A 24,338-nucleotide genomic window follows, 5' to 3' on the forward strand; every position below is an offset into this window, starting at 1 on the left:
GGCCTCCTGCTCTCCTTAAACACCAGCAGGGCCCTCCTTGGCAGGCTCTGTTCCTGCTGTCCGTCTGCCGGGACTCCCACCCTCCTCCCCTTCCTCCACAGCTCCGCTTCATCTCCTCCAGGGCTGCACTCAAATTTACCCCGGCCTCTGCCTGAAAACGTGACTCCTCTCCCATACACACTGCCTCATCCCCATCCAGCCACATCTTTCTCCAGGTTATCAGACATACCAGGTATCTACTTCCACAGCTGATGCTGGGCTCCCCACTGGAACGTCGAGGACCTAAGGACAGGCCCCTCCTCTCTTCCGTCCCCTGTTCTAACTCCGGCATCAAGAACATTGCCCGCACTTGCTAGACAGGACAGAGAGGTTTGACGCGTGAATGGATGGACAGCCCATCAAAATGTCAGGGCCACACGGCTCACTCCCAGGGAGTACCGCCAGGATGCGCGGGGGCTCCCTGGGAGAAGGGAAGGGGTGACGAGGCCCCTGACCCCAGGAGAGGTCCACAGTGGGGACGAGGAGGAGACAGGCTCAGCAGTCTCATACAGGCCCAGGAAACAGGGTTCAGCGGCCACGTCTCTCACAGGGAAGGGTTGTAGCAAGTGTTATGCCTCAGCTTCCAAACGTCTGGCCAATTTAGAGGATGTGTGGTAGTTTTGAAACTGGAAGCAAAAGCACTGTGGCCCCCAGTGAGGCCCCAGTAAAAGCCGGAGTCCCACTGGCGCTGGGGCCGCACCAGTGTCTGGAAGCACAATGCCGGCCTGTTCAGTTGCTTGCTTTCTCCGGGGGCTGCTGGCTGGCCCACTGGCATGGCCTGGCACTTCAGGACACAGAGCTTGGAGCTGGTGGCAGGGAGATCTAAATTAAGACCTTTCTACCACACCAAATAAACAGAAGCTGAAATAGAGGGCTGAAGGAATTGGGCAAAATGCCTTTACACATAATTTTTGAAAAATGGAGGGAAAAGAGTTGGAAAACAGAATGGTATTCATTCGAATCCCACGGTATTTGCTGAAAACAATGACACCTCTGTTTGACACAAAAGCACATGTTAGAAAGAGCAAGCCTGTCTCTTTGAAGTGTCCTGCCCCAGATGCCTGGGTAATAAATACCAACTGCTCTGTGGAGAAGGCTCTCCTGCCAAGGCCAAGGGCTGGCCCAGTTTCAAGCCCCGGCCTCCCTCCAGGAGGTAAGATGAGTCAGCTGCTTCTGGCTTGGAGTCGCCCTCATGGGTGTTTCTTGTTTGGCAGCCCTGAAGCACACCTGCTTTGGACTTACCTGCACGTTCCCGAGGCAGGGCCTCAGCAGAGACAAGGGCGCCTTTCTTGGTTCTCCGCAGAGGAAGACCTCAGCGGGGCGGGCGTGATGGGTGAGCAGAGTTGCAGTGGGCTCCGGGCCTGCTCCTCCTACAGACAAGACTCCTGCCCTCACAGATTCTGAGCAGGAGAGGGGGTGGGGGGTTGGGCTTATATGTAGCGTTTGCTGATTTCTGTGGTATAAATACTCCCACCACAGCCAGTTTCAAGCCACGTATGTGACACCTATGTAATTTTATGTGACACCATTGAACAGAACTGGGAAGAGATACAGAGAATCCCATTACACAGTATTTCCACCATACAGACACTATGCATCTGACCTGCAGAAGTATGGATGATAATAAACTGTAGTAATTGGGAAGTAATTGCCTTTTTTAAAAAATACAATTTATTTGTAAGCTTATATAATTCAATTTTTAATAGTAGTTGTGTTTAACAGCCAGCTCGAAAAAGTCCTGAAATTGAAACAACTGGCTCTTGTTACTGTGGCCAGTTTGATGCAGACTCCCACAACCCAGACCTCACCCGTGCCAAGGAGAATGGCCACACCGATTCTTGCAAAGGGCCGGGTCCTCCTTGCTAGCAGCAGGCAACGCCAGAATGACTGGCACTGCTTTCCTAGCAAAGTGTGGTCTTTGCCTTTTCCTCTGGATTCAGCAGCAATCGCAAGTCTGGCGTCAGGCTCACGTCTGTGTTCACTGCCCTACAGAGTGACTTCTCAACGAGCTGCTGGCTGGTTAAGGTCCTGCAGGAGCTCACAACCCAAGGAGGTTCTGTGGTGGGGTGTTCAGGTCAGCTCCCGGCCTCCGGGGGGAACGCAGAGTGACAGCTGTGAGGGCCGTGTGCACACACATGTGAACAGACATGGACCCGCCGCCCCACGAGCTTTGCCAGGGACCACATAACCACTATGCTTCAGGGGCCCAGGTTTACTACCTTTTTCTTGCTTTTCACTTTTGAGGATTTAGTTTTATTGAAAATAATAACTACAGGAAAGTGCACACATTTTAAATGTATAGCTCCATGAATTTTTCAAATGATTCAGGTAAGCACTACTCAGATAAAGATTACAATTAATCTACGACAAAGAAGGCAAGAGTACACACTGGAGAAAAGGCAGTCTCTTCTGCAAGTGGTGCTGGGAGAACTGGATGGCTGCATGGAAATGAATGAAATCAGAACAATCTCTAACACCATATAGAAAAATAAACTTAAAATAGATTAAATACCTAAATGTAAGACCGAATACTATAAAACTCCTGGAAGAAAACAGAAGCAGAACACTCTCTGACATAAATTGCAGCAATGTATTTTTTTGGATCCATCTCTTAAAGCAAAGGAAATATAAGCAAAAATAAATAAGTAGTTAAGTGGGGCCTAATTAAACCTAAAAACTTTTGCACAGCAAAGGAAACCGCTGACAAAACGAAAAGACAACCTACTGAATGGGAGAAAACATTTGCAAATGATAGGACAGAAAAAGGGATTAACATCCAACATATATAAACAGCTCATACAGCTCAACATCAAAAAAAAAATCACCTGATTAAAAAACAGGCGTAAGAACCAAAGACATTTTTCCAAAGAGCAAATGCAGATGGCCAACAGGTACATGAAAGATGCTCAACATCACTAATCATCAGGGAAATGCAAATCAAAGCCACAATGAGATATCACCTCATTCCTGTCAGAATGGCTATTATCAAAAAGACCACAAATAACAAATGTTGACGAGGATCTGGAGGAAATGAAACCCTCCTACACTGTTGGCAGGAATGTAAATTGGTGCGGCCACTATGGAAAACAGAATGGAGGTTTCTCAAAAAACTAAAAATAGAACTAACATATGATCCACAATTGCACTCCTGGGTATATATCCAAAAGAAACCAAAAAGACTAATCTGAAAAGATACGTGCACCTCAATGTTCACGGCAGCATTATTTACAACTGCCAAGAAACGGAAGCAACCTAAGTGTCTATCAGCAGACAAATGGACAAAGAAGATGGGATGTGATATATTCAAACACACACACATATACACACAATGGAATATTACTCAGTCATAAAAAAGAACAGAACTTTGCCATTTGCAGCAACATGGACGCACCTGGAGGGCATTATGCTAAGTGAAATAAGTCAGACAAAGTCAAATACTATATGATATCACTTACATGTGGAATCTAAAATATACTAGTGAATATAACAAAAAAAAAAAAGCAGACTCACAGATATAGAGAACAAACTAGTGGTTATCAGTGGGGAGAGGGGAGGGATGGGGAGTAAGAGGTACAAACTATTAGGCGTAAAATAAGCCACAAGGATGAACTGTACAACACAGGGAATATAGCCAGTATTTTTTAACAACTATAAATGGAGTATAAACTTTAAACATTGTAAATCACTATACTGTATATTTGTAACTTATGTAATATCATACAGCAAACATACTTCAATTAAAAAAAAAGATTACATAACATTTCCAGTGGCCCTTCCCTGTCAGCACCATCACCTCAGAGGTAACAATTCAGACCTTTCCCACCAGCTTCCAGTTGATATTCACAGAAATGGAATTGTTTCGTTTGGCTGCTTTTGCTCAGTTTTACGTTGTTGAGAACCACCTGTGTAGTTTTTGAAGCCAAAGTTCCTTCATTTCATTACTGAGAACTATTCCATCATGTGCATAGGCCACGATCTGTCCGTTCTACTGTTGATGGATAGTTGGGTTGTTTCTAGTTTGAGGCTGTTATGAATGAAGTCAGTGCAAAATACTGCACACACTTCTGCTAAGTGTACGCCCAGGGGTGGGGCTGTGGCATGGAGTAGTACAGGATTAGCCAGCAGTCTGTTTTCTATTTTAGCCATTCTGGTGGGTGTCTGTAGTGTCACACCGATTTTGATTTCTATTTCACTGATGACAGACGCTGAACAGATTTGACTATCAAAATGCCTACTAAACATCTGGATGTTTGTGAAGAACTTACTCAAATCTTTTGCTCATTTCTAAATACATCATCTTTTCTTACTGATATGTACCATTTCATTACATACTATGGAGCCTTTAAAAGTACTGCAAGTGTATTCCACTTCATGGCTTAACTCGATAGTTTTTAATTGAAATATAGTTGATTACAATGTTTTGTTAGTTTCAAGTATACAACAGTGATTCAGTTATGTTATGTATTTTTTCTCTTTTCCATTATAGGCTATTGTAAGATACAGAATTCTTAATTGTAATCTGTAAGATCTTTAGCTTTATGGTTAATGCTTTAGTGTTTTTTATGTCCTAACAAACTTTTGCCTATACCAAGGCCAAGGAGATTATCTGTGCTTTCTGTGGAAGCTTTACTATTTTACTTTTCATGTTTAGGACCATGATCCATTTGGAATCGATGTTTGTGTACGGTGCGAGGTCAAGGTTCATTTGTTTTCATATGTGTATCCAAAATTACTATTCTTGATGTGGTTAAAACCATTTTTCTGATTATTCACGGTTGTCCCATTAGGATTTTGTAGTTTACTAGTGCTGCTGGATTTTTGCTGAATGTTTTCTTTCTTTTCTTTTCACCTCAGGGTAAATAGGGAGAGACAGTGTAAACTGGAGTAATGGTAACAGGAACAATCGTCACCCCAAACCATCGAGCTGGGGTCACACACTCCTTCACGAGGCAGGCCTTGCCCATGCTCCAGTACAGACCCCCAAGTGTGCAAAGCACAGAGCTCTGATCCTAAACCCAAACTAAACAGAAAACCCACCTCAATTGCTCATCCAGGTAATGTTGGAAAGCCAAGGTGAACGTATTCTTTGCTACAGAATCACAATGTCACCGAAGTCAACTCAAGTGAGATTTCAGGAAGTTGCTGTTTTCAAAATGACTTTGAGGTGATTTAATTTCTTCTCGCTCCTTTCTCCACTTGATGACAGGCTGGGCTACACTGAGGAAACCTACTTCCTAATCTAACAAAGCTTCCTTGTGCAGGGCCCCCAAGCTCCCTCCCCGTGCAACGCCCAGGGGTACTGATCTCAGAACAACTGCAAGCCCCCCTTCACAAGCCCCCCTTGTGCGCCAGGCACTACTCAAAACACTTCATGCGAACTTTATTATTAATCCATGTAACTTCCTTGCCACTTCAAAGCCATTCCCACCACCTGAACTTACATTATAAACCTGTTTACTGCCTGTAACTGGAAGACAAGTTTCATAGAGCCCCTGTCTCTCTCTCACTGCTGTGTCAAGCCCAGGGTGGGTGCACAGTACACGCTTGCTTTCACTGGTGTCCAGGGCTGCCCATCCTTCTCAGCAAAGCACTGCAGGTACATGGGTACACAAAGGCGACGTGTCCTGAGCAGATCACGTCAAAATCAAGAGGAGAAAACAAAGAGATTAGATATGACCGATGATCCATTCTTACAATTATTATTTTAATGAAGTTTGATGATTAATATTTATTAATCAGGTTTGATTGAAGTTAAAAATCTGAAATGTATTTCCTGTTTCTTTCATGAGGGTCACAGTGGAGACGCTCTGCATTCTGACAAGGCTCCCATCCACTTCACAGTGTCTTTGCTTTTGCTCAGCTTCATCAGCAAGCACTTCATGTGTTGATAAAAGGAATTTCCACCCTTGCTATGGTCTCTTCTTCCTTTAATCCATTTCCCCAGGGAGGGTCATCTGGTTGGAAAACTACCTAAAGTAATTTCAGTGCTTCAGTTCTGTGGTGATCACTTTGCCCACCTGCTTCCACTATAGTCTTTGAAATTACCTTAAAAACGTAGTAACATTTTGCATTGCTGGGGTACCGTTTCAACTTCATATTAGATTTTGCGTTATTTATAGCATAAACTTTTCCACAGAGAAAATACTCTCAACTTTTAGGGAATAGTCATTATTTTAAGTTATACGTTATTTTAAATTAAATGCTATCAGATTAAAGACACAGATGGATAATACTGGCTTTTGTCAATCTCCTGGTGCTCAGCATACCCAAAAGGTCCTCTGAAAGGAAACCCTCAGTAGTCCATGAATCCGCAAGAACCAAAAGGTCCTTAAAATCTGGTTCAGTCTAAAACATCTATGAGCATATCTGATCCATGCCGAATGGCTCTGGACAGGACCAAATATCAAGGACACCTTGGTGTGGACCAGATGTCTGCTAACCATCCACAAGTTCTTAAAAAAAAAAAAAATCAATAATGAAGAATGCAATTTGGTTAACATTCTCACATGTGCTCACATGAAAAATCTCTTATTCTAGATTACAACAGTAAACTGTATCATCTCTGTATATACACTTTCCATTTGAAAATTTAAACAGCCAATCTTGCGAACTTGAGTTCAGCCCTCTATTAGGCACAAAGGATGTTTTGATCCAGGCTCTAAAATGTCCTGAGATCCTCTGGTTAGACTCCTCAGATGTATCACGGTCCTTCTTTCCAAGTGAAGTCATTTTTTAAAATGTTAGCATCATGTATGTGTACTGAATTTTCAAGGAGAACGAACTTTAAAACTACCTGACAAAGAATGAGTAAGCACAGCGGTGAACTGACGTTAGTTCAGAATGCTCTTTATTCAGACGTGACATGTGGAAGGTGCGTTCACAAGGATGTGCCTGAAGTTATGCACAGCACACGTGCTCACCCTGCAGCTGCTCCTCTCCCTCTGTACCTGCTGCAGCAAACCCCTCCCTATGTATCTTACTAGTTACAGTTCGCAGTTATTATGAACATGCAGACAATGTTTTAGGGACCTGATTCAAAATACAGAGTGAACTATGGACCAAGTCACCAAGACATCAAAACTCACGGGGAACCAAAGCAGAGGAAAGCGACCAAATCAGCTCATGAACTTGGGACTGAGAGCTTCTGGGGGGAACAAAGAACACACTGAGAAACATTTGTTGATCCTTCCTGTTTGAGAGAAATGGAATGTGTCCAGAGCTCATGTTTCTACGTTTACTACTGCCTACAGGTCACTAAGGAGAATATGTTTCTAAGTCTCTAATGAGTCACAGTTGTGCTCTCAGGTCACAGCACGAGAGCGCATGCATCACTTTACACAGATTTAAATGCGGAACGACTGTACAGGGACATGTTGGGCCTGTCTAGTCACACAGGTGTCTCTTCTTGGTGGTGGATAAGGGAAGGGAAAGATGGTGACCTGTGTGCTCGCCAGACATCCAAACACTTGTGTAACTCATAAAGAGGGACAAACGTCACTAATGAGAACAGTTAGGTGTTCAAAGAATAAGTTCCAAACGTGGGATTGGGCTGATGAATATGCAGCCTTGATTTTAGGAGTTAAGAAAAAGTCTTGGCTAATGCTATTTGCCAAAGCCACTATGTCTTTAGAAGATGAAAAATAAGCACTTACAAATCTGCTGCGGAGAAGTAAAACAACAAATTGAAAAATCAAAGTCAAGTGAAGAAGAGATTTGAATCTTTTGGTCTAAGCCAGTATTTTGACATTAACTACAACTTACTAAAATGCAGTTTGCTTAAGCCCACTTTTTAAAATGCAGAATCTTTGAGGGAAAATGTAGTCTATGTTCAGGAATACTGTCTCATAAAAATGTTAACCTGGGGCACTTTAGTAAGTCGAGAATACTTATAATTCAAGTCTTGCTTTGAAGCACTCACCATGCTTTCCTTCCAGCCCACAGAGCTCCTCCGCAGCCCAGCAATGGGAGGGCGTGGTGATGTGTAACTCTACCAGTCACCCCTGGGCTGTCACTGAAGGGTTTAATCAGAGCTGGGAGATTTCTTACTCTCAACTATATTAAAGATTTCATCTACTAGCACTGTGACACACAGTGCAAAGAATCCTCAAATGTTTGTCCTTATACCAAGGGTAGTGTATGGTTATTCTTCCAACCCAACAAACCAGTACCCACTCCTTAGTGAGCTGTAACTACCTAGGACAGCAGGTGGGCCTCCTCCAGAGGGCGGGCTACTCTTCTGACAGGAGATCACGGTCCAGGCAGGCCGGGCAAGTACTCTGCCCCTTAAGCCACTGCTTGAAGCACTGAAACGGAGAGAACGCCATCAGTCAATGCCTTTGGGAGCACGTGGCACCTTAGTTCCCCTCCCTCTCCGCTGCAGACATGGCTGGTGGGGCCTGGAGCTGCCCAGCACTCAGGGACACCAGAGCCTGCTCAGGTGAGGAGTGTGGACCAAGCCCCAGGGACAAATCTCACCTCAGAACGTGACCATGACTACTTGGGGCACGGCCTCACCTTCCCCTTCCCCTCACTCCGTTCCAGCCTCAGCACTCAGCTGCCCTGGCTTCTCTATAGAGGCTGGCACCTTCTTTGTCCTTGGGCTCGTCTGCCTTCTCCTTGCCCCCACAACCTGGACACCACACAGCCCTGACTGGAGCCTGTCTACGCAGTGTGCTCCCTAGCTGCCCCTGGCTGGCCGGCTGCTGCTACAGAGCCGAGTGTGTGTGCAAAGTCGGAGAGCCCGGGAAGGACGCCGGTACACGGGAAGGGGGCAGGCCCCGCGAGAGACTGTAGGCCGTCTTGACACCGTCCAGGGAGTGTACAGTGTGTCCTCCTTTTCTCAGGGGTTCATAAACTGACAGGGCAGAGACCTGACCTGCCCTAACCCAACAGCAGGGGTGCAGGACGCATGCTCACAGCACCCAAGACACCAAAACAGTTAACACAAATCCTGGAAGGGTACAAACCAGAATCTCCCAGAATCGGGCAAAATGGACCCAGTTAGGCTTAGTTTTTCTCTTCTAAAATGTTACACTGACTTCACATACTTAACTAAATTAACAAACTGTGGCACTATATATTTGTTCGGCCATGTGTGTAAGAAATCAACTTTTAAGGAACTAATATTGCTTTGAATTTCAGCACCAACAGCGCTGATGGAGCCAACTGCTCTTTTCCACCCATGACACTGAGTGGAGGAGAGGCCAGTGCGCAGGGTGCACACCAAGGGGCCAGGAATCTGCTCCCCTCCACAGCACCGACCTCTGGAAGGGCAGACAATGATCACTTATAAAGAAAATGCTTTGAAAACGCAGTATTGAAGCCTAGGGAAAAAGCCCTCAGCATTTTCAAAACACCCCAGTCACAATGCACGACATGACGAGGGCCAAGAGAGAAGTCCTCACCCCTTTGTGACACTTGTGCCCACATTCCAGCACACGCACGTTTTTGGATTTGAATACTTCGTGGCATATTTCACAGGAATTTGCACCGGACACCTGTGGAAATAAATATCCCGATAATAAAGAGTAACTAAACTTCTTTCTACTACGTGAGCTCTTCTAAAAGTGGCTTTCAAACACTTTTGCAGCTAAGGTGGCAAATATTTCCAATTATAACTAAGCAGACTTTTTAATAACATTTCTTAGGGAAAAAAATAGTTTTAATTTTCTCAGAGAAAAAAGTTTTATATGGTTAATATGTTTCCAGTTAAAACACTACGAATACTCACTTATCCCATCCCATTCCTTACAAAGCATGGTACCACCTGAACATTACAAGTTAGATAAGTAACAGCTGGGGACAGTAACACAGATGATGACACGTCTACACTATGGATCATCACGGGGCTGATTAAAATCACGATGGAGATCCATAATCCCTGACACAGAACACTGGTTACAAAAGCTCTCTGAATAAAAGTAGTTTACAAACAGCATCATGTGCTTATATAACTCAATTTTTTAAAAATAAAAAAAATGTGTATATAGAGAGGCCTAGAAAAGCATCTGGAAAGATGTAAAATGTTAACAGTGGTTACTGGCTCCTTTTGGTTGACAGATTTAACTTTTTTCTTTGCTGTTTTTCTAAAGTTTCTGTGAATGTGGATTACTTGTACAAATCAAAACAAAACAAACTGATGGCTCATTCAGCAAACATCCAGCGTCAGGGATTGCGCGGGGCGCGGGGTGAACGGCAGGGCTTCCGGCCCCGGCAGCTCACAGTCTGGTGAGCACAGACGGCGCTTTCTGTGTGAAGCAGAAGCGGACCAGGCACAAAGTCCTCCCTACCGCTCACAGCGCTTGCCCCAGGCTACCCGCATCACCGACTTCGACTCTCACTCCCCTGTAACTCTCAGCACCCTGGAGGCAGGGAATGAGCCTTGTTTATTATATGTGTCCTTAGCAGCTGGCAAGGAACCTGGCTCCAAACTGATGTGCATAGACTGTCAAACGAATGAATGAATGCAGCCCTCACACTGGATTAAGGTCAGGGAGGAGAGCTAGGGGAGGTGCCTGAAGGCTCTGAAGACCCTGAACTGCTGAATGGGGTTTTCTGTCCAGCTTTCTGTCCTTCCCAGGGCACTGCCGCTGCTTGGGCAGCGATGGGGCAGATGTGGTGGCATGAGGTGCTCTCATCCCTCTCTGCAGCCCCCGATGGAAGCGTCTGGGAAGAAATGAAGGCGTCAGCCCTGGGGAAGGGCAGGTTAAGGCCTCTGCAAAGTTCGGGAAAACCCAGTTAACTTGATTATTTCCTAGCCTGGAAGATAGGCACAATATATATTTAAGTTAAAAAAAGGGGGGGGGATACAAATACATGTACAATGTTGACTAAATTCACACATACACACACATACAAAAGAGTTTAAAAAATGTATTCCAGTGAGATGATACTGGTTACTGGTTACCCTCAGAGGGTGGGTTTTGGGGTCCTTTATATGGTTTTTTTATTTGTATACTCTATTATGAACCATATTACTTTTGTATTTAAAAAATATAAAGAAAATTACTTTTAATTTTTAAAAAACTTACTATGATTAGCAAATTAATACATAGCTTTGGATACCTGTTTTACTTATAAGTCAGGTTTTACACCCTTATTACTATCAACATCAGCTGCGAAGCAGAAATGGATCTCTCCTTGAAAGATGATTATGGCCTATCTCGGGGCGCCCCGCCACACACACTGAGGAGCCATACACATGAACACCCACACACCAGCGGGAATCCTGAGAGGTCGGCCCAGTTGCTGGACCACAGAGCACGTGACCAGCAGGGACACGTCTGAGGGAGGAAGGGACTCCAGCCGGGCCTTGCAGGAAACGTCCGAGAGGGATAAAAACAGAGTTCACAAGAAGAGTCAATGCCTAGCTCCAGTCAGCAAACCAGCGCTCCGTGTGCAGTCCTGCACTGCTGGCTCTGCCATGGAGCCTGCCGCTCTTCTACAGTTGATTTCACCTAAACTCTGACACTATAGTTGGACAAAAGGGGAAAAACATTCTCTGCACCAGAATTCAACTTGGAGCCCATGGCCCTGAGCCACCCAGGTGACGGCCTCTCTTTCAACCACATGTTCAGTCCCCACTGCATGGTCTCCAGCAGGAGCTGGTCAGTGTGGCGAGGACGGGGAATTACACGCTGCACACTCAACTCAAATGAAGGAACACTGGCAAGATGCATCAGTCAGTCATCCATGCCTTGGTTTCCTCATTTATAACATAAAGGCAATTATAATGCCTTATCAACTGAGAACATAAATATAATAATCTTTTATAAAAAGTTCTATGTTAATGTAACATTCTTGTCTAAAAGGACAATATACTTACATCAGTATATCAAATTAAAGGCAAATCTAGCTGATTCCACTGTGCCCCCCCACAGCCGTTCCCCAGACACCTGAGGGGAGAGGAAAGGAAAGCATCCAGCCTTTCCCAGGCACAGCGCCTGGCCCTGGCAGCCCTGCCGCTGGGCTTCATCCAGGCAACAACCTGAACAAGCAGGTATGAGCCGAGCTCACGGTGTTATTAAGTGATGGCCAAGTCTGCATGATTCTAAAGCCCATGGTCACACAGAAGAAAATTATCCAAAAACCAGTTTTCCCAGCTATTCACACTTGGTATAAAATATGAAAGTACCTGACCACTGACAGGCCCAGTGCCTACAGTGTGGTCACAGCTCTTCTTGTCACTGTGTGCAAGGGCTCCGAGGCGTTCGCCCAAGTGGAGGGACAGCCTCGCCATTCAGCCTCGCCTGTTTAACCAAACTACACCTAACTCTCCATCTACACTTGGTCTCTAATTTTGAGATCAAATAAATTCGGTCTAGAAATGCAAAGAATGGGGCTTAGTCACGGATTAACAATTTGTTTCCTTCTTGTTCTTCATTAAAAGAACAACCAACGCTGCAATCCTGCGCACAACACTCACACGGGACACCTTCCGTCTCCTGCCCCCGGGTCTGGGGTGACGCTCCAGCAGCCGGGGAGGGCGGGTCCTGGGTGGCCGTGGTCACAGAAGCAGCAGAGCAGAGCTCAGATGGCTGCTTGTCCTTTCCTGGATTTGGCTGCAGTGAGAATGTGGGACAGGGAAGCAAGTTCAGTTATCTCAAAACTTGACCATCTTCCATCTACTACTAAATTGTTCTCCACCTTTTGGCTGGAAGCATTTTTTTTCATAATTCTCATATTTTATAAATAAGTAAGGATAAAGTAAAACATTTTATTGAATCTAAATGAAATACTGACCTTTTTCTTCTTCTCTTCATCTAGAATGTGTTCTGCCACTCTTTGGACAATTTCGTCAATACTCAATCCAGAGAGCGAGTTCTTGTTTTTGTTTCTCACTTTTTTAATAAAACCAGCAAGCTCAGTGCTAAAAGGGAAAAGGGGATAACGTCATGAGAAAGTCAAAGTTTTCTACTGCAAATAAATATGAATAAACATTATGTGCCAGTATTAACCCAACAGCTAGAAGCAACGAGGTCAAATACAAATAACCACACAAATAATTCATTTGTAAACGACAGCATAACTGTATATAAAACTGAGGTCACTCTTCCAAAGTATTATGAAAATTCCAGTATTATTTCTAAACATTTGTTTTAATAGACTTTCAAAGTAATAGTGTATCTGCTAGATCCATCTGAGATGTCCACCCCGGCTTAGAAACCGTACTTCTTACGGCCGGGACACACTGTAGCTTCAAGCAACATTACTGAGTGATCAGATACCATTGGTTCTGACTTGAAATCAGTAATAAGTCTCTAAGAACAAACTAGCTTTGTTAACTTCCTCCCTTTAAAAACCAAGTCTTCAAAGCCTGGCTGTTCTGTCAGTGCCCGTGGATGTGATCTGCATCACAGGGACTTGATATTTACAGCACTAATACCTCAAATGCTTTACTTTTCAGAAAATAGAATGCATTTCTATTTGGTGGTTTATATTCAGCCAAATTTAGTCAGGATTGCAAACAATTTTATTTGTAAGATATCTTTGGTAATCACAACTTGGCTATTTTTTAAGAACTGGCATGGTAACTGCTCTTGAGATAACTTACGTTTCTCAAACGCAGGCAGGGCTAAATACGCCCGTGTGCGGACAAGATATACTTATTTCCATGTGGGCAGGGCTCCACTGACAAATGTAAAACGTTAATTTTGTAAATCATAATTTAAGCATGATTTTGTTTCAAAAGGATAATTTCAAAGCCTGTGACTAATACTGTATCCAAGACAGAAATAACACGGGAGGTGCAGAGGGTCATTCCTGCATGTGGATTCCTCTCTTCTGAGCTGCATCCCAGAGACATCCCCTCCACTTCATCTGCTCTCCTGCAGAGACAAGGGCACCCCTGCCCCTCATACCAATCTGGAGAGTTAGGTCAACGGTCAAGGCAGAAGCACCACTGAAGTGTCCGACTGATACAGGCGACTAAGTTAAAAGCAGCTCTCCCCACCCTTATTGGGACCGTTCTGTAACATGCTCACACACTTGGTTCACTATCAAATTCTATCCACCTTTTCAACCTCAGACCTCTAACAGCTCAGAGGTACTGTCCACAAGATGTAAGCTGCTGCTGCCTTCTTTGCTATATGTGATGTTTTTCCCTTGAAACGACACAAAACTAATGTTTTGCAATTCATTTAGTGATTCTGTAACTAGTGTTGGAGCACCTTACTGAGCTCCTCAAAATCTTAGCAAATTGCCGTGGGTTCTGATGTGTGTTGATTAACCAGTGTTCAATGTTTTCAATCTTTGAAAATGCTCACCTCCGTGTTCACAAAAAGGAAAAAAAAAACGTAGCTCTTGTCTTTCTCAGTAAAACAATTATACAGTCCTTTCCACTCCTGCCCCTAATTGGCCATAATGTTATCCGATCAGGAATCCTCAGTTCAACAAAGTATTCAGCAGAGGCACAGACATTTTAGATTCGTACCTGCTGTAATATGGGAATACCACTGACAGGTGCTCGATAATACTATTGAATGGCTTTTTTGGAGACTGGCTTGAACGAGCGGCACGTCCTGGAGCAACAGGTAATTTCTGATCAGCCTCAAGGCTTTGTTTTGACTGAGCTGCCTGGCCAGAGCTCTCACACACTGGCAGGAGGGCGACTTCTGGCTCACAGGAGGGCAACTCCACCAGGCCCTCAGCGGCAGAGACCAGAGTCAAGTCCTTGGGAACTGCTGTTCGGTTTCCAGCCCCGTGACTTGCAGAAGTGGAGGGGTCATGAGCATCAAGGTCTGAAGACTCAGGAAGTAACTCAAGGTGAATCTGTGAGGAACACACCACAGGAGCTGAGTCACTAAGAGTTACATTCATGGACAAAGACTGACAAACGCAGCTGTAATAAAACCTGGCTGCTCAAGGGCACAGGAAATTTGAATGCAACAAATTAAATGTTTTTGTCCTTAAAAACTACTGGTCACCTACTCTTTCCCAAAATGAGCTATCACGGCTCGGCGCCCCTGGCCTCCGTTCCTCCTCCTCTGGGCATCTTCTCAGCTCCCCACCCGCAGCGCCTCCTCCTGTCCGAGCCCGAAGTGCTGACTCTCATGTTGTCAGAGGTGCAAATCCCACCCCATGCTGCACCCTCTCGTGCTTCAGTGAGACCGTGCTCGCTGGGAAGAACACCCACTCTTTCAAAGATTTGTCTAGAATACTTTCCTGAGATCCAAATTTTAACGGGCAGATCCACTTGCGTGGTTCCAAGGCTTCTCAAACTCAACGTCTTCAAAACTAGCCTCAGGAAGGCCTCCTCGCCCTGCCCTTTCTCTGGTGCCCACCTCACTGGCAGAAACCCTGATTCATCCTCGACTTCCCAACACACGCACATGGGGCCCCAATCTCACCAACAGCAGTTCTTTCAACTGACACCCTAAACACCTCTCAAGCCTGTCTCTTCCCTTCAGCCCCACTGCCATTTGCTCCAGGACATGGCTGGTGACAGTGAGCTGTAACTGGTCAACTGGAAATCACTCAGGACCTCTCCACCATGTCTCCACACTGCAGCTGAGCCGATCTTGTTCTCATCCTTGAAACCGATCCTGGCTTCTTGGTGACCTGAGGGAGAGTCCACACTGCTGAACACACCTTGCAGAATAAGGCTCTTTGTTCTGGCCTGTGGGTACAACTTTATAATCTTTCTCCTTATAGCCACTTTTGTCATAGGGAACTTCTTTCACAGCTATGAAAGGAGTGTTCTCTTTTTTTTTAGCCTTCAAATATGCTGTTTCTTCCATTTGGAGCACTCTGACCCTGCAAACACCACACACGCACCCCTCCTCAAGCACACCCCTACTTACTCCTTTTGCCTGGTTAATTCCTATGCCAGATCTCTGACTCACTAAGACCTCCAACAGGGAATCTTCTGCTAGGTTGGGTTAGCTCCCCCTCGTTTATGCTGCTATAATGGCATTCTGTGCTCCTATGAAAAACCTTGGTGCACACTGCTTGTAATTACAGGTTTCAAGTCTCTCGTTCTTGAAACCATATGTACTTTGAGGGCACAAACCACATCTAATCTTGATCACCACTAAATACTTGATGAATGAATAGGGTAAAAATGACACACAAAGTCAATTATTTTTAGGGGTATTTATTACTCAAGTTCCTGGCACACTGAGAGTTCCCAAGGTTTTGAATATTAAAATTCTTTTTTGAGCATTTATAAAATTACATAAGCTAGAATTAAAAACTAATAGTAAAATACTCTACTGCGATCTAATGCTTTTTTCCCCTCCATGTCTGCTCTAAGAACTTGGAAACACTGTAAATAAGTGACCTTTAATTCTAAATAAAATTCTATTTCTTACTCAGTTCTATGGAGAGAAAAAACTTTAGAGCTCAATAGACTATTTTACTCAGTTCGAGGTAGCTAAACTTTCTAATGTTTTAAATTTTTTTTTTTTTTTTTAAAGATGAGTCCACATACGTTTGAATGCTTACTGTGTGAGGTATTGGGGAGAAAAAGATGTCCAAGATCAGGCCTCTCACTGCGGCTGCAGAGCTGTATCTCAGTTAAGGGGACTGAATGCACAGGACGGAAGGGCCGGAGGGTGAGGGGCAAAGACGGGAGCCCTGACAGGGGCTTAGCCTCGGGCTCAATGAAAACACTGAGGTAGTTACCAATCCATCTCATGCTCATACCCAAAACAACAACAACACACTGCTCTGGGCAGTTAAGAAAGAAATTGTGCTTCACTAGTTTTCTGTTCTCTTTCCTCCAAAAAAAAAAAAAGGAAAGGAAAGAAAGAAAAAGAAGATGTGACAGACTTACTGTGTTACAGGCAGGAAACGAAAGGTCAGAAATCTGTACTTTAGAAAGTTCACTGAGCCGAGAACCGTTTTTAATTGCTTGAATTTGTTCTTCATACTGAGACTGTAGGTAGAAGGAAAAGTGTAAGTTTTTCTAAGAAATCTCAAGGGAAAACCACATCTGTCAATTAACACTTTCCCCCCATACTGTACATTACAAACTATCAACCATTTTCCAAGAAATACAGCTGAGATGCAAGGTTATTTCTTGTAAGGAAAGTAGTTCAAAATAAGTCTTTGTTAGCCAGAAAGCTCTATAGATCTTTCAAACGTAACTTCCCTAATCTTGTCAATCAAGGGCAGAGTTTAAGATAGTTAAGAAAACAGCATCTTTTTTTTCATGAAAAATTCTTAATTCCAACAAAAAATATATATTGCCTTTAACCGCTCAAAAAAGAGGCCGTTTCAGTATGACACTACTTCCTTGGAATTATAACCATCAGGTAGATTTTGACAGAATTATAAAATACCTGTAACTTACCTCTGCTTTCTCCATTTCTTTTCTAACATCAGAAACAAATGATTTCCATGAATGTGTATCAGACTCCACGTCAGGATATGCTGTAGAATCACTGAGAAAGAAAAATATGAAACTGCTAATGTCCACATAACATTCTTTTTAACTGAAAGCACTAATGTACAAAAGAAAATAAATATTTAAACATGAAAGAAACACGATCACAAAAAAAAACCCAACTATTTTTAAAGAACTGTGTATCTTACAAAGTCACCATCAGAGACATCAGGAAATTTTAATTACTGATCTGACCAAACCCCGAGAACTTATGGGCAGAAAGCAAATATTCTTCTGAATTTTAATTCCTTTCCCCAAATTTGTAGATTTGACCATTCTTCATTTGACATTTTCAAGTTTAACATCAAAGGCTATCTTGGCATGGAAAAACAAACAAAAAGGCAGCTTGGAAACATTCCAATAAACATTCTTCCCCACCTTATTGTAAAAGAAAGGGTAGGGCCTGACAGGCGATTTAGATTTCTCAGCCCCTCATCCATCTGGTCTATCAACAGTGACGTACAAGTACTCCTAACTGAGAGGATCAGTAACACCAGCAGCAGGTGACAGTGTGGGTTCTCATCACACACCTTACAGGAACACCAGAACACTGCTTCTGCGGCTGTTCTCTTCACTATCCTCTGGGAGAACGAGCAGAATTAGCACAGAATCCCTAAGAAGGGAGCATGAGGCTTCATTAGGAAGCCAGTGCTGTTTGACAGAAAGAAGTCTGAGATGTGCTCGTCTCCCAGCTGCACCGCAGGGCACAGCTTATGCTGGGCTGAAAACTGACCACCACCACGAGGTCCCAGCCTCTGCTGTACTGGTCCTGTAATCTGAGTCAGCACATCAGTCTACTTTTAATCAGAATGGTTTTCTCTAATGGAAAAAACTTAACCTTGGAAAATGAAGAATTATACTAAAACTGTTTTTCCTTGTCCCACAGAATCTCTGGTTCCACACTGAGGGTTTGAAATTTAGATAAAAAAGTACGAGGAATTAAAACTCAAAACCTGTGTGTGGAATATGATAAAAAGGCCAGATGAAAGGTGATGCCAGGAGCAAAAATCCACAGTGATGAGACTGACTGCTGATGCCAGACTGCAGGAGGCCCTCTAGGAGTCCCAGGTAAGCCTTATCCCAAAACCAACACAAAACAAACAGAAACAGGTGAAGATTATGGAGAGCTGAAAAAAATGACCATGTTTATGTATCTTTTGAAGTGACGGTCCGGTACACTACCAGTAAGACTGCTAAGTAACTGTTCTTAAGGCAACTGTTTAAAAAGCTTTAAAAATGTGATCTTCATTCCAGAAAAGTATTGAATGGAAATGATTAATAATATGCATAAAAATTTAGCTACAAGGGTATCTGCTACAGTGTAGCTTTTATTAACAAAATTTGTGAATAACCCAACTCTTCCACCTCAGTGGTGTTTAATAGATCACGACACATTTGTACACTGGAACACGAGTCAGCCTTTCCAAATTAGGTTGGAGAAATGTAATTATTGATAGGAAAGGAAGATTTCTATATACTACTTTGTGAAAAACTATATATAAATTTTTGTCAAATTAATTAACAGATTTAGTGCAAAAATATTAACTATAGTTCAATTTAGAGTTATGGATGATTTTTATCATTTTTGTTTATATGTTTCGATTTTTCTGATTGAACATGCATTAGCCGTATTAACTATCAAAAAATAAAATGGTCCTAATGTAAGTTTTTCTCAAATCAGCCTTAACCTCTATTCACTCAAAGACGTGCTGGGAAGACACCTGTGGCACCACAATACCTGCCCAGTAGCTTCAGCTTCTTAAGGAAGCCCTCGGCTTGTGACTCCATGGTCTGTAACTTCCACACTTCCGTCTCCTTCCAGTTTTCAAGCACAGACACCTACCATTAGATTAGAGAACATAAGTATTTTAAAACTGAAGAAATGAAACTATTTTAAGTTTGTTAAAACAAATATTCTAAACCTGGTTCAAGTTTCTCCTTAAATGACATATAATGAAAGAATTACCAGAACTTAATTATAATTTCTCTCAGGTGAGCATGAACTAAAATTAAACTCTTGGATTTGAAAACAGAGTAACAAAATGACAGTAAAATTATGTACCTAAAATGATACTTTTCTCAGATACAAAACTTTCCACATGGCTTACTGCTTAAGCCATATACAAGCACAGAGCCAGGTTACCTAGATGTATATACCTGGTGTCCTGTCCGTGGCAAACAGAGGAAAGGAGCTCAAGGAATCACTCCAAGGCTGTGCCCTACTGAATTTAAAGGCTTCAGAGAAGTTGTTCTCATCGAGGGCGTGAAAAGCCTCTAGGGTGTGTTTTTAAAACTTCAGACTCTCTGACTTCCCCATGAGCCAACTGGCCATTTTTTATATAAAAGTCACTCCAGGAAATGTTGGAAGTGCTGTGTTTTAATCCAGGTGTCAGTACCCTGACAGTGCCACCAGGCAAAGCTGCTTGCCAAGTGGTGGCAAATGGGAACTGAACGACTCGGGAGTGCAGATGCAGGCAGAGCGTCCACAAAGTAGAAGTACTTTGAGTTTTTTCTCCTTTTTCTCAGAAGCAGCTGCACAGTTGATATTTAATTGAAAGACTCATGTTTGCAGACTGCATAAGCTAAGCTGCTTCTTATTTTCCCAGAACAATCATAGACACATATGCTAATAACATTTACTTCTCAATTAGAAAAACAAAGACAACTATGTTTCAGGAATTAAATAGAACATAGCCAGAGGTCATTATTTTTATTTTTGTCTCAGTAGTTTCTCAAATAGTATACATTTGAGACACTGATACATATTCTTCTGGGGGAAGGAGAGACAGCAGATTCTTAATAAATGGATTATTTTCAAGTTTCTTTTCTAGCATTGGCAAATATGTTTTACAGTTGGCTACTTCATGGTACATCACTTCATTAAACATGATGAAGCCATTCGAAGTGTAGAGCATGGGAAATGACTGAATTATGTTAAGTAAGGAAAGCAGGTTACAAAACGTGGTATACGCTGTGAGTACAGCTACTTAACAGCATAAGGTAAGGGTGAAAAATGTAAACGCTACAGGTGAGGAAAGAGTGGTTGTTCCAGGGGGGAGGGGTAATGGGCGAAAGGATACGCCTTAGCCTCCACATTCTTCTGCCTTTCATTGCACATGTCATGCATGTGAACACACGAATGTGATTAAACACAAAATGAATGACCTCCTGCCATACCTGTCCATCACCAAGTGACCTGAACTCACCTCTGCATCCACAGCCCTTCGAAGACTCTCCTCATAATCTTCTTTCCCTTTCTTTATACACTCTTCTATTTTCATTTTCTCATTTGTAAATGTATTACTGTAAATATTAAGGGAAAAAAACTTACTGAAAAAAACTTAACCAGTGAGATTATAAAGGCTGAAACCAGATCAGCTTTGAAGTCTTCTGACAGCCACAAATAGACCTATATAACTGCTTCTAGAGTAACTTCTTGTCTAATATGTGACTACACAAGACCTACAGTGCTCTTTGCACTTTACAAATGATCAAAGGAAGATATTAAATTAAAAGCGAGTATCTGGTAGGAATGCTGAGAAACTGGTTCACCATTTTTATGAGGTTAAGTGAAGTATAATCTGGCTATATTAATAAACTTTATAGAACATCCCTCATCCTTTGAGTCAGAAATTCTATTTTGACACATATAAAGGGTAATAACCCAAAGGAAAAAAGGGATCTGTACCAAGTTGTTCATGGCAATACATTAATAATAGTTTAAAAAAAAAAAAAAGCCATGGACCATGATTTGAACGGAAATGTTTATAAAACAATATTAAATGAGAAAAGCAGGATACAACTGCTTACTACTGAGTATACTGGTTACTAGTATGTGCAAACACTATTTCCATTAATAAAATTTAAAAGGAAACTTTTAATAGGTTCACAGTAAGAATTCTTTGATAAATCTGTAATTGCAGAGCAACAAACTAGCATAATATAGTTGAGACTGTTATCTCAAGTAACTCAAAAAGTTTTTAAAATACATTTTTAGTTTCAAATTAATTAAAAGGAAAATGAGTAGTTCAAGACTTTTTAAACCGATACTGTGAAATAAAAGTGTAAAATAAACTAAAGATACTTAAAAGGTAAATTTAGTTAAATATTAATTTAAAGAATAAAATAGAAACAAAATTTTAAAAAGAAACATAATTATTTAAAAGAGACAAGCAAAAATATATTTGGATGTCTAAATATATTAGACTTGTGCCTCTAGTATTAAAAGTATAAGATATTAAAATAAATTTAAGCTTTAATTTGCCTGATTTCGAGGGACAGATCCAGAAGTAATTCAAGTTCCTTTTCCTTTCCATCATTTTCTAGGGTGTACCTACGAAAGCATGATCACCAAATTTTAATTAATTTTCAAAGAATTTTAAAAATACAACCCACAAAGTAAATTCTACCTACATCCATGCAAACATTTCTCAAATTCTTTTCATTTCTTTTTGTTTCATATCTAATAACTTCTGAATAGGAAAAGAATTTGGGACATTTTCCTTCTAAACCTGGACAGCTCATCACCTTTTTTGTCACTCTAAGCCGTGTGCCTGCAGCACAGTTGCCCCCCCCCCCCCCCCCCCCGTCCTCTGTAAGAAGCACCTCCAGCTGGTTCAATGCAAGACAGAGGAGCACAGGTGTGGCTGGGTCATCATCAGTGACGAGTGGTTCTCACTCAAAATGAAAACAGCCTTCTATTTTTAAAAACAGGACTTAAAGTCCAATTAAACACACACACACACACACACACATTCATGCATGCACACAGTCGGGTAATTCTTCAAGACAAAGTGTGTAAATCTTTGATTCTTAAGCAATGCCCTGCATCAGATAGGTTCTGCTTTTTTCATGCTCCCCTACACACCTCTTTAGTCATCTCTACTTGCTAAAAAATCCCGTTTCCAATAACAACCAGTTTAAGTGCCATTTCACTTCTTTTGTAAAACAGTTCTAAATACTCAATACTGGGTAGCTCTTCATGGAATTTCTGCCTCCTTTCATAATTTCCTCCGATTTGCATCACTGCACCAACCAGAGCTCCTCCTGACTATTCATTTCTTAAAGAACACTAAGTATCATCTAAAGCATAGAAAAATCAATGAAGGCATCCCTCATATCCTCTGTGGTTCTCTAAGAGATCCAAAAAGTTTTAAGGTTTAAATATAAAAATTTAGCTTTAAAGCATTTATTAGGAAAGTGCATAAAGCAAAGAGAAGCCTATAGCCTAGCTTTAAATTGTGACAGAAAAAAGGAAAGAAATATACTAATAAAGTGAAAAAAACAATAAAAAGTTTATTCCTAGCAGAAATTGTTAAATTTTTATGCTAGCACAGGAAAAAAAATTTATCAACAGCCTCATTTATTTTGTCTAGTTTGATAGTATGTTTGAATTGAACATACAAAAATTATGTATTAAAATATTTCAGAATTTTTGAGTAACTTAACAAGACTAGACCTGCTCAAACAGTAAGAAGTAAAAAGCTTCAAAGACATTATCATTTCTATAAATGCTTCCTTCTGATGAGACTACTTTGAGCATAATCAAAAGTACATGACACAGGCAGTGTTTTACATTCATCCTTCTTTAAAGGACTACCTAAAAACTGCCCCAAAATGGAATGCTAGCAAGACTCATAATGAAAGGCGCTTGATCATACAGCATGGCAAATGAGAACGACATAAATGCCCTGAAAGGTGAGTGTGGACAGTGCTGCCCCTGGTGAACCATGCCTCCCATATTCATGCCCTTCAGTCTGGACCAGACCTGCAAGCTGCTTGAAACAAGATGTGGCAGAAGTGATACTCTGACAGTTCTGGGCCTGAACCTTCAGAAGGCCTGGCAGCTTCCACTTCTGTGCTCTTGGAAGCCCTGAACCACCCCATAAGAGGTCTGGCTACCATGCTGGAGACCCCATGGAGAGATCACATAGACCAAAGTCACATGGAGAAGCCCCGAAACCGCCTGGAGAGAAAGAGGCCTAGCCATCCCAGCTCCCAGCTGAGCCCAGCTCCAGCCAATTCCCAACCAACGCAGCCGCGTGAGGGACCACGGACAAGACCAGCAGAGGAACGGCCCAGCCAAACTCAGCCCAGATCGCGAGATCAGGATCAAATAAAAATTAACTTAAGCCACTGAGTTTCAGAAGTTTTGTCCAACAGTAGTAGCTAATAATTAAGCTGAGGAGTCATAGGACGTATCCCCGTTTAGGGAAAGAGGGGTTAGGAATGGACCACAAAGATATCAAAGCGAACCCGGCCCGTCTGACCACTGTCCTGCCTGTGTGCATTACCTAACCCTCACACTACTGGACCAAATCTTAGTAATTTAAAGATTTAGGATGAAAGTAATCATAAATAAAGTGATCATCACAGAATCTTAGTGCTGGGAAGAATGCTGGATCTAGACAAACTCCCTCATTTTACAGATAAGGAAAAAGGTTCATAGTAAGAGGTGGCGTTCAGGCTGAAAGGAAGTCAGTTCTTTGTTAATCTGCAGTCCCATTTTTATTTATCTGTAAGCACGGTAGGTTTAGAGTAAGTTTTAGATGAGATAATTCCCCAAGGGATATTCTTTAAAACGAAATGAAAACAGAATCTAAAATTTTCACTTTACTTGATATAATTTGAAACTGAGTATCAAAAATGTTAAAATAACCCAAAACACCCCAATTAAAAAAATAAAGATAAAAATCACTGCCTTTCAATTGTTACTTACATTTCACTGGCATTTAAGACCTTTTTCATTTTCTTCTTCAGTGCTTTTGTCCTTTCTTGGATTTCTTTTTTCTCCTGTTGCCATTTTTTAATTTCCTTTTCCAAATCTTCAAGGAACCAGTCTAATTCTGTCTTTGAGATCTAAAAACATTTTAGAATACCTAAATAAATAGGAAGACTTACTTTTTTTAAGACA

At 42.1% G+C, this 24,338-nt stretch overlaps 1 protein-coding gene across 17 annotated transcripts in view; it reads right to left on the reverse strand.

The window, feature by feature from the left end:
* Nucleotides 1-1,717: 1,717 nt before the first annotated feature.
* Nucleotides 1,718-24,338, reverse strand: part of TTC3 (tetratricopeptide repeat domain 3) — a 110,086-nt gene continuing 87,465 nt past the window's right edge. For 12 of the 17 annotated variants that reach the window (XM_032467371.1, XM_032467927.1, XM_032467839.1 and 9 more), the window contains 11 exons: nt 24,144-24,283; nt 21,690-21,758; nt 20,632-20,728; nt 19,164-19,264; nt 17,333-17,423; nt 16,814-16,915; nt 14,471-14,808; nt 12,781-12,907; nt 12,464-12,599; nt 9,444-9,536; nt 6,865-8,342 (listed from right to left, as the gene is read on the reverse strand). In XM_032467371.1, the coding sequence (XP_032323262.1) occupies nt 9,514-9,536; nt 12,464-12,599; nt 12,781-12,907; nt 14,471-14,808; nt 16,814-16,915; nt 17,333-17,423; nt 19,164-19,264; nt 20,632-20,728; nt 21,690-21,758; nt 24,144-24,283 (1,224 nt within the window). In that variant the 3' untranslated portion in view covers nt 6,865-8,342; nt 9,444-9,513. Of the gene's footprint in view, nt 2,152-2,269; nt 2,478-5,403; nt 5,664-5,707; nt 6,010-6,864; nt 8,343-9,443; nt 9,537-12,463; nt 12,600-12,780; nt 12,908-14,470; nt 14,809-16,813; nt 16,916-17,332; nt 17,424-19,163; nt 19,265-20,631; nt 20,729-21,689; nt 21,759-24,143; nt 24,284-24,338 lie in introns of those variants that run through there. The other 5 variants (XM_006187475.3, XM_032467524.1, XM_014561598.2 and 2 more) reach the window with 5 other exon arrangements.

Source organism: Camelus ferus, chromosome 1, assembly GCF_009834535.1.
Source record: "Camelus ferus isolate YT-003-E chromosome 1, BCGSAC_Cfer_1.0, whole genome shotgun sequence".
NCBI classification, from domain to species: Eukaryota; Metazoa; Chordata; class Mammalia; order Artiodactyla; family Camelidae; genus Camelus; species Camelus ferus.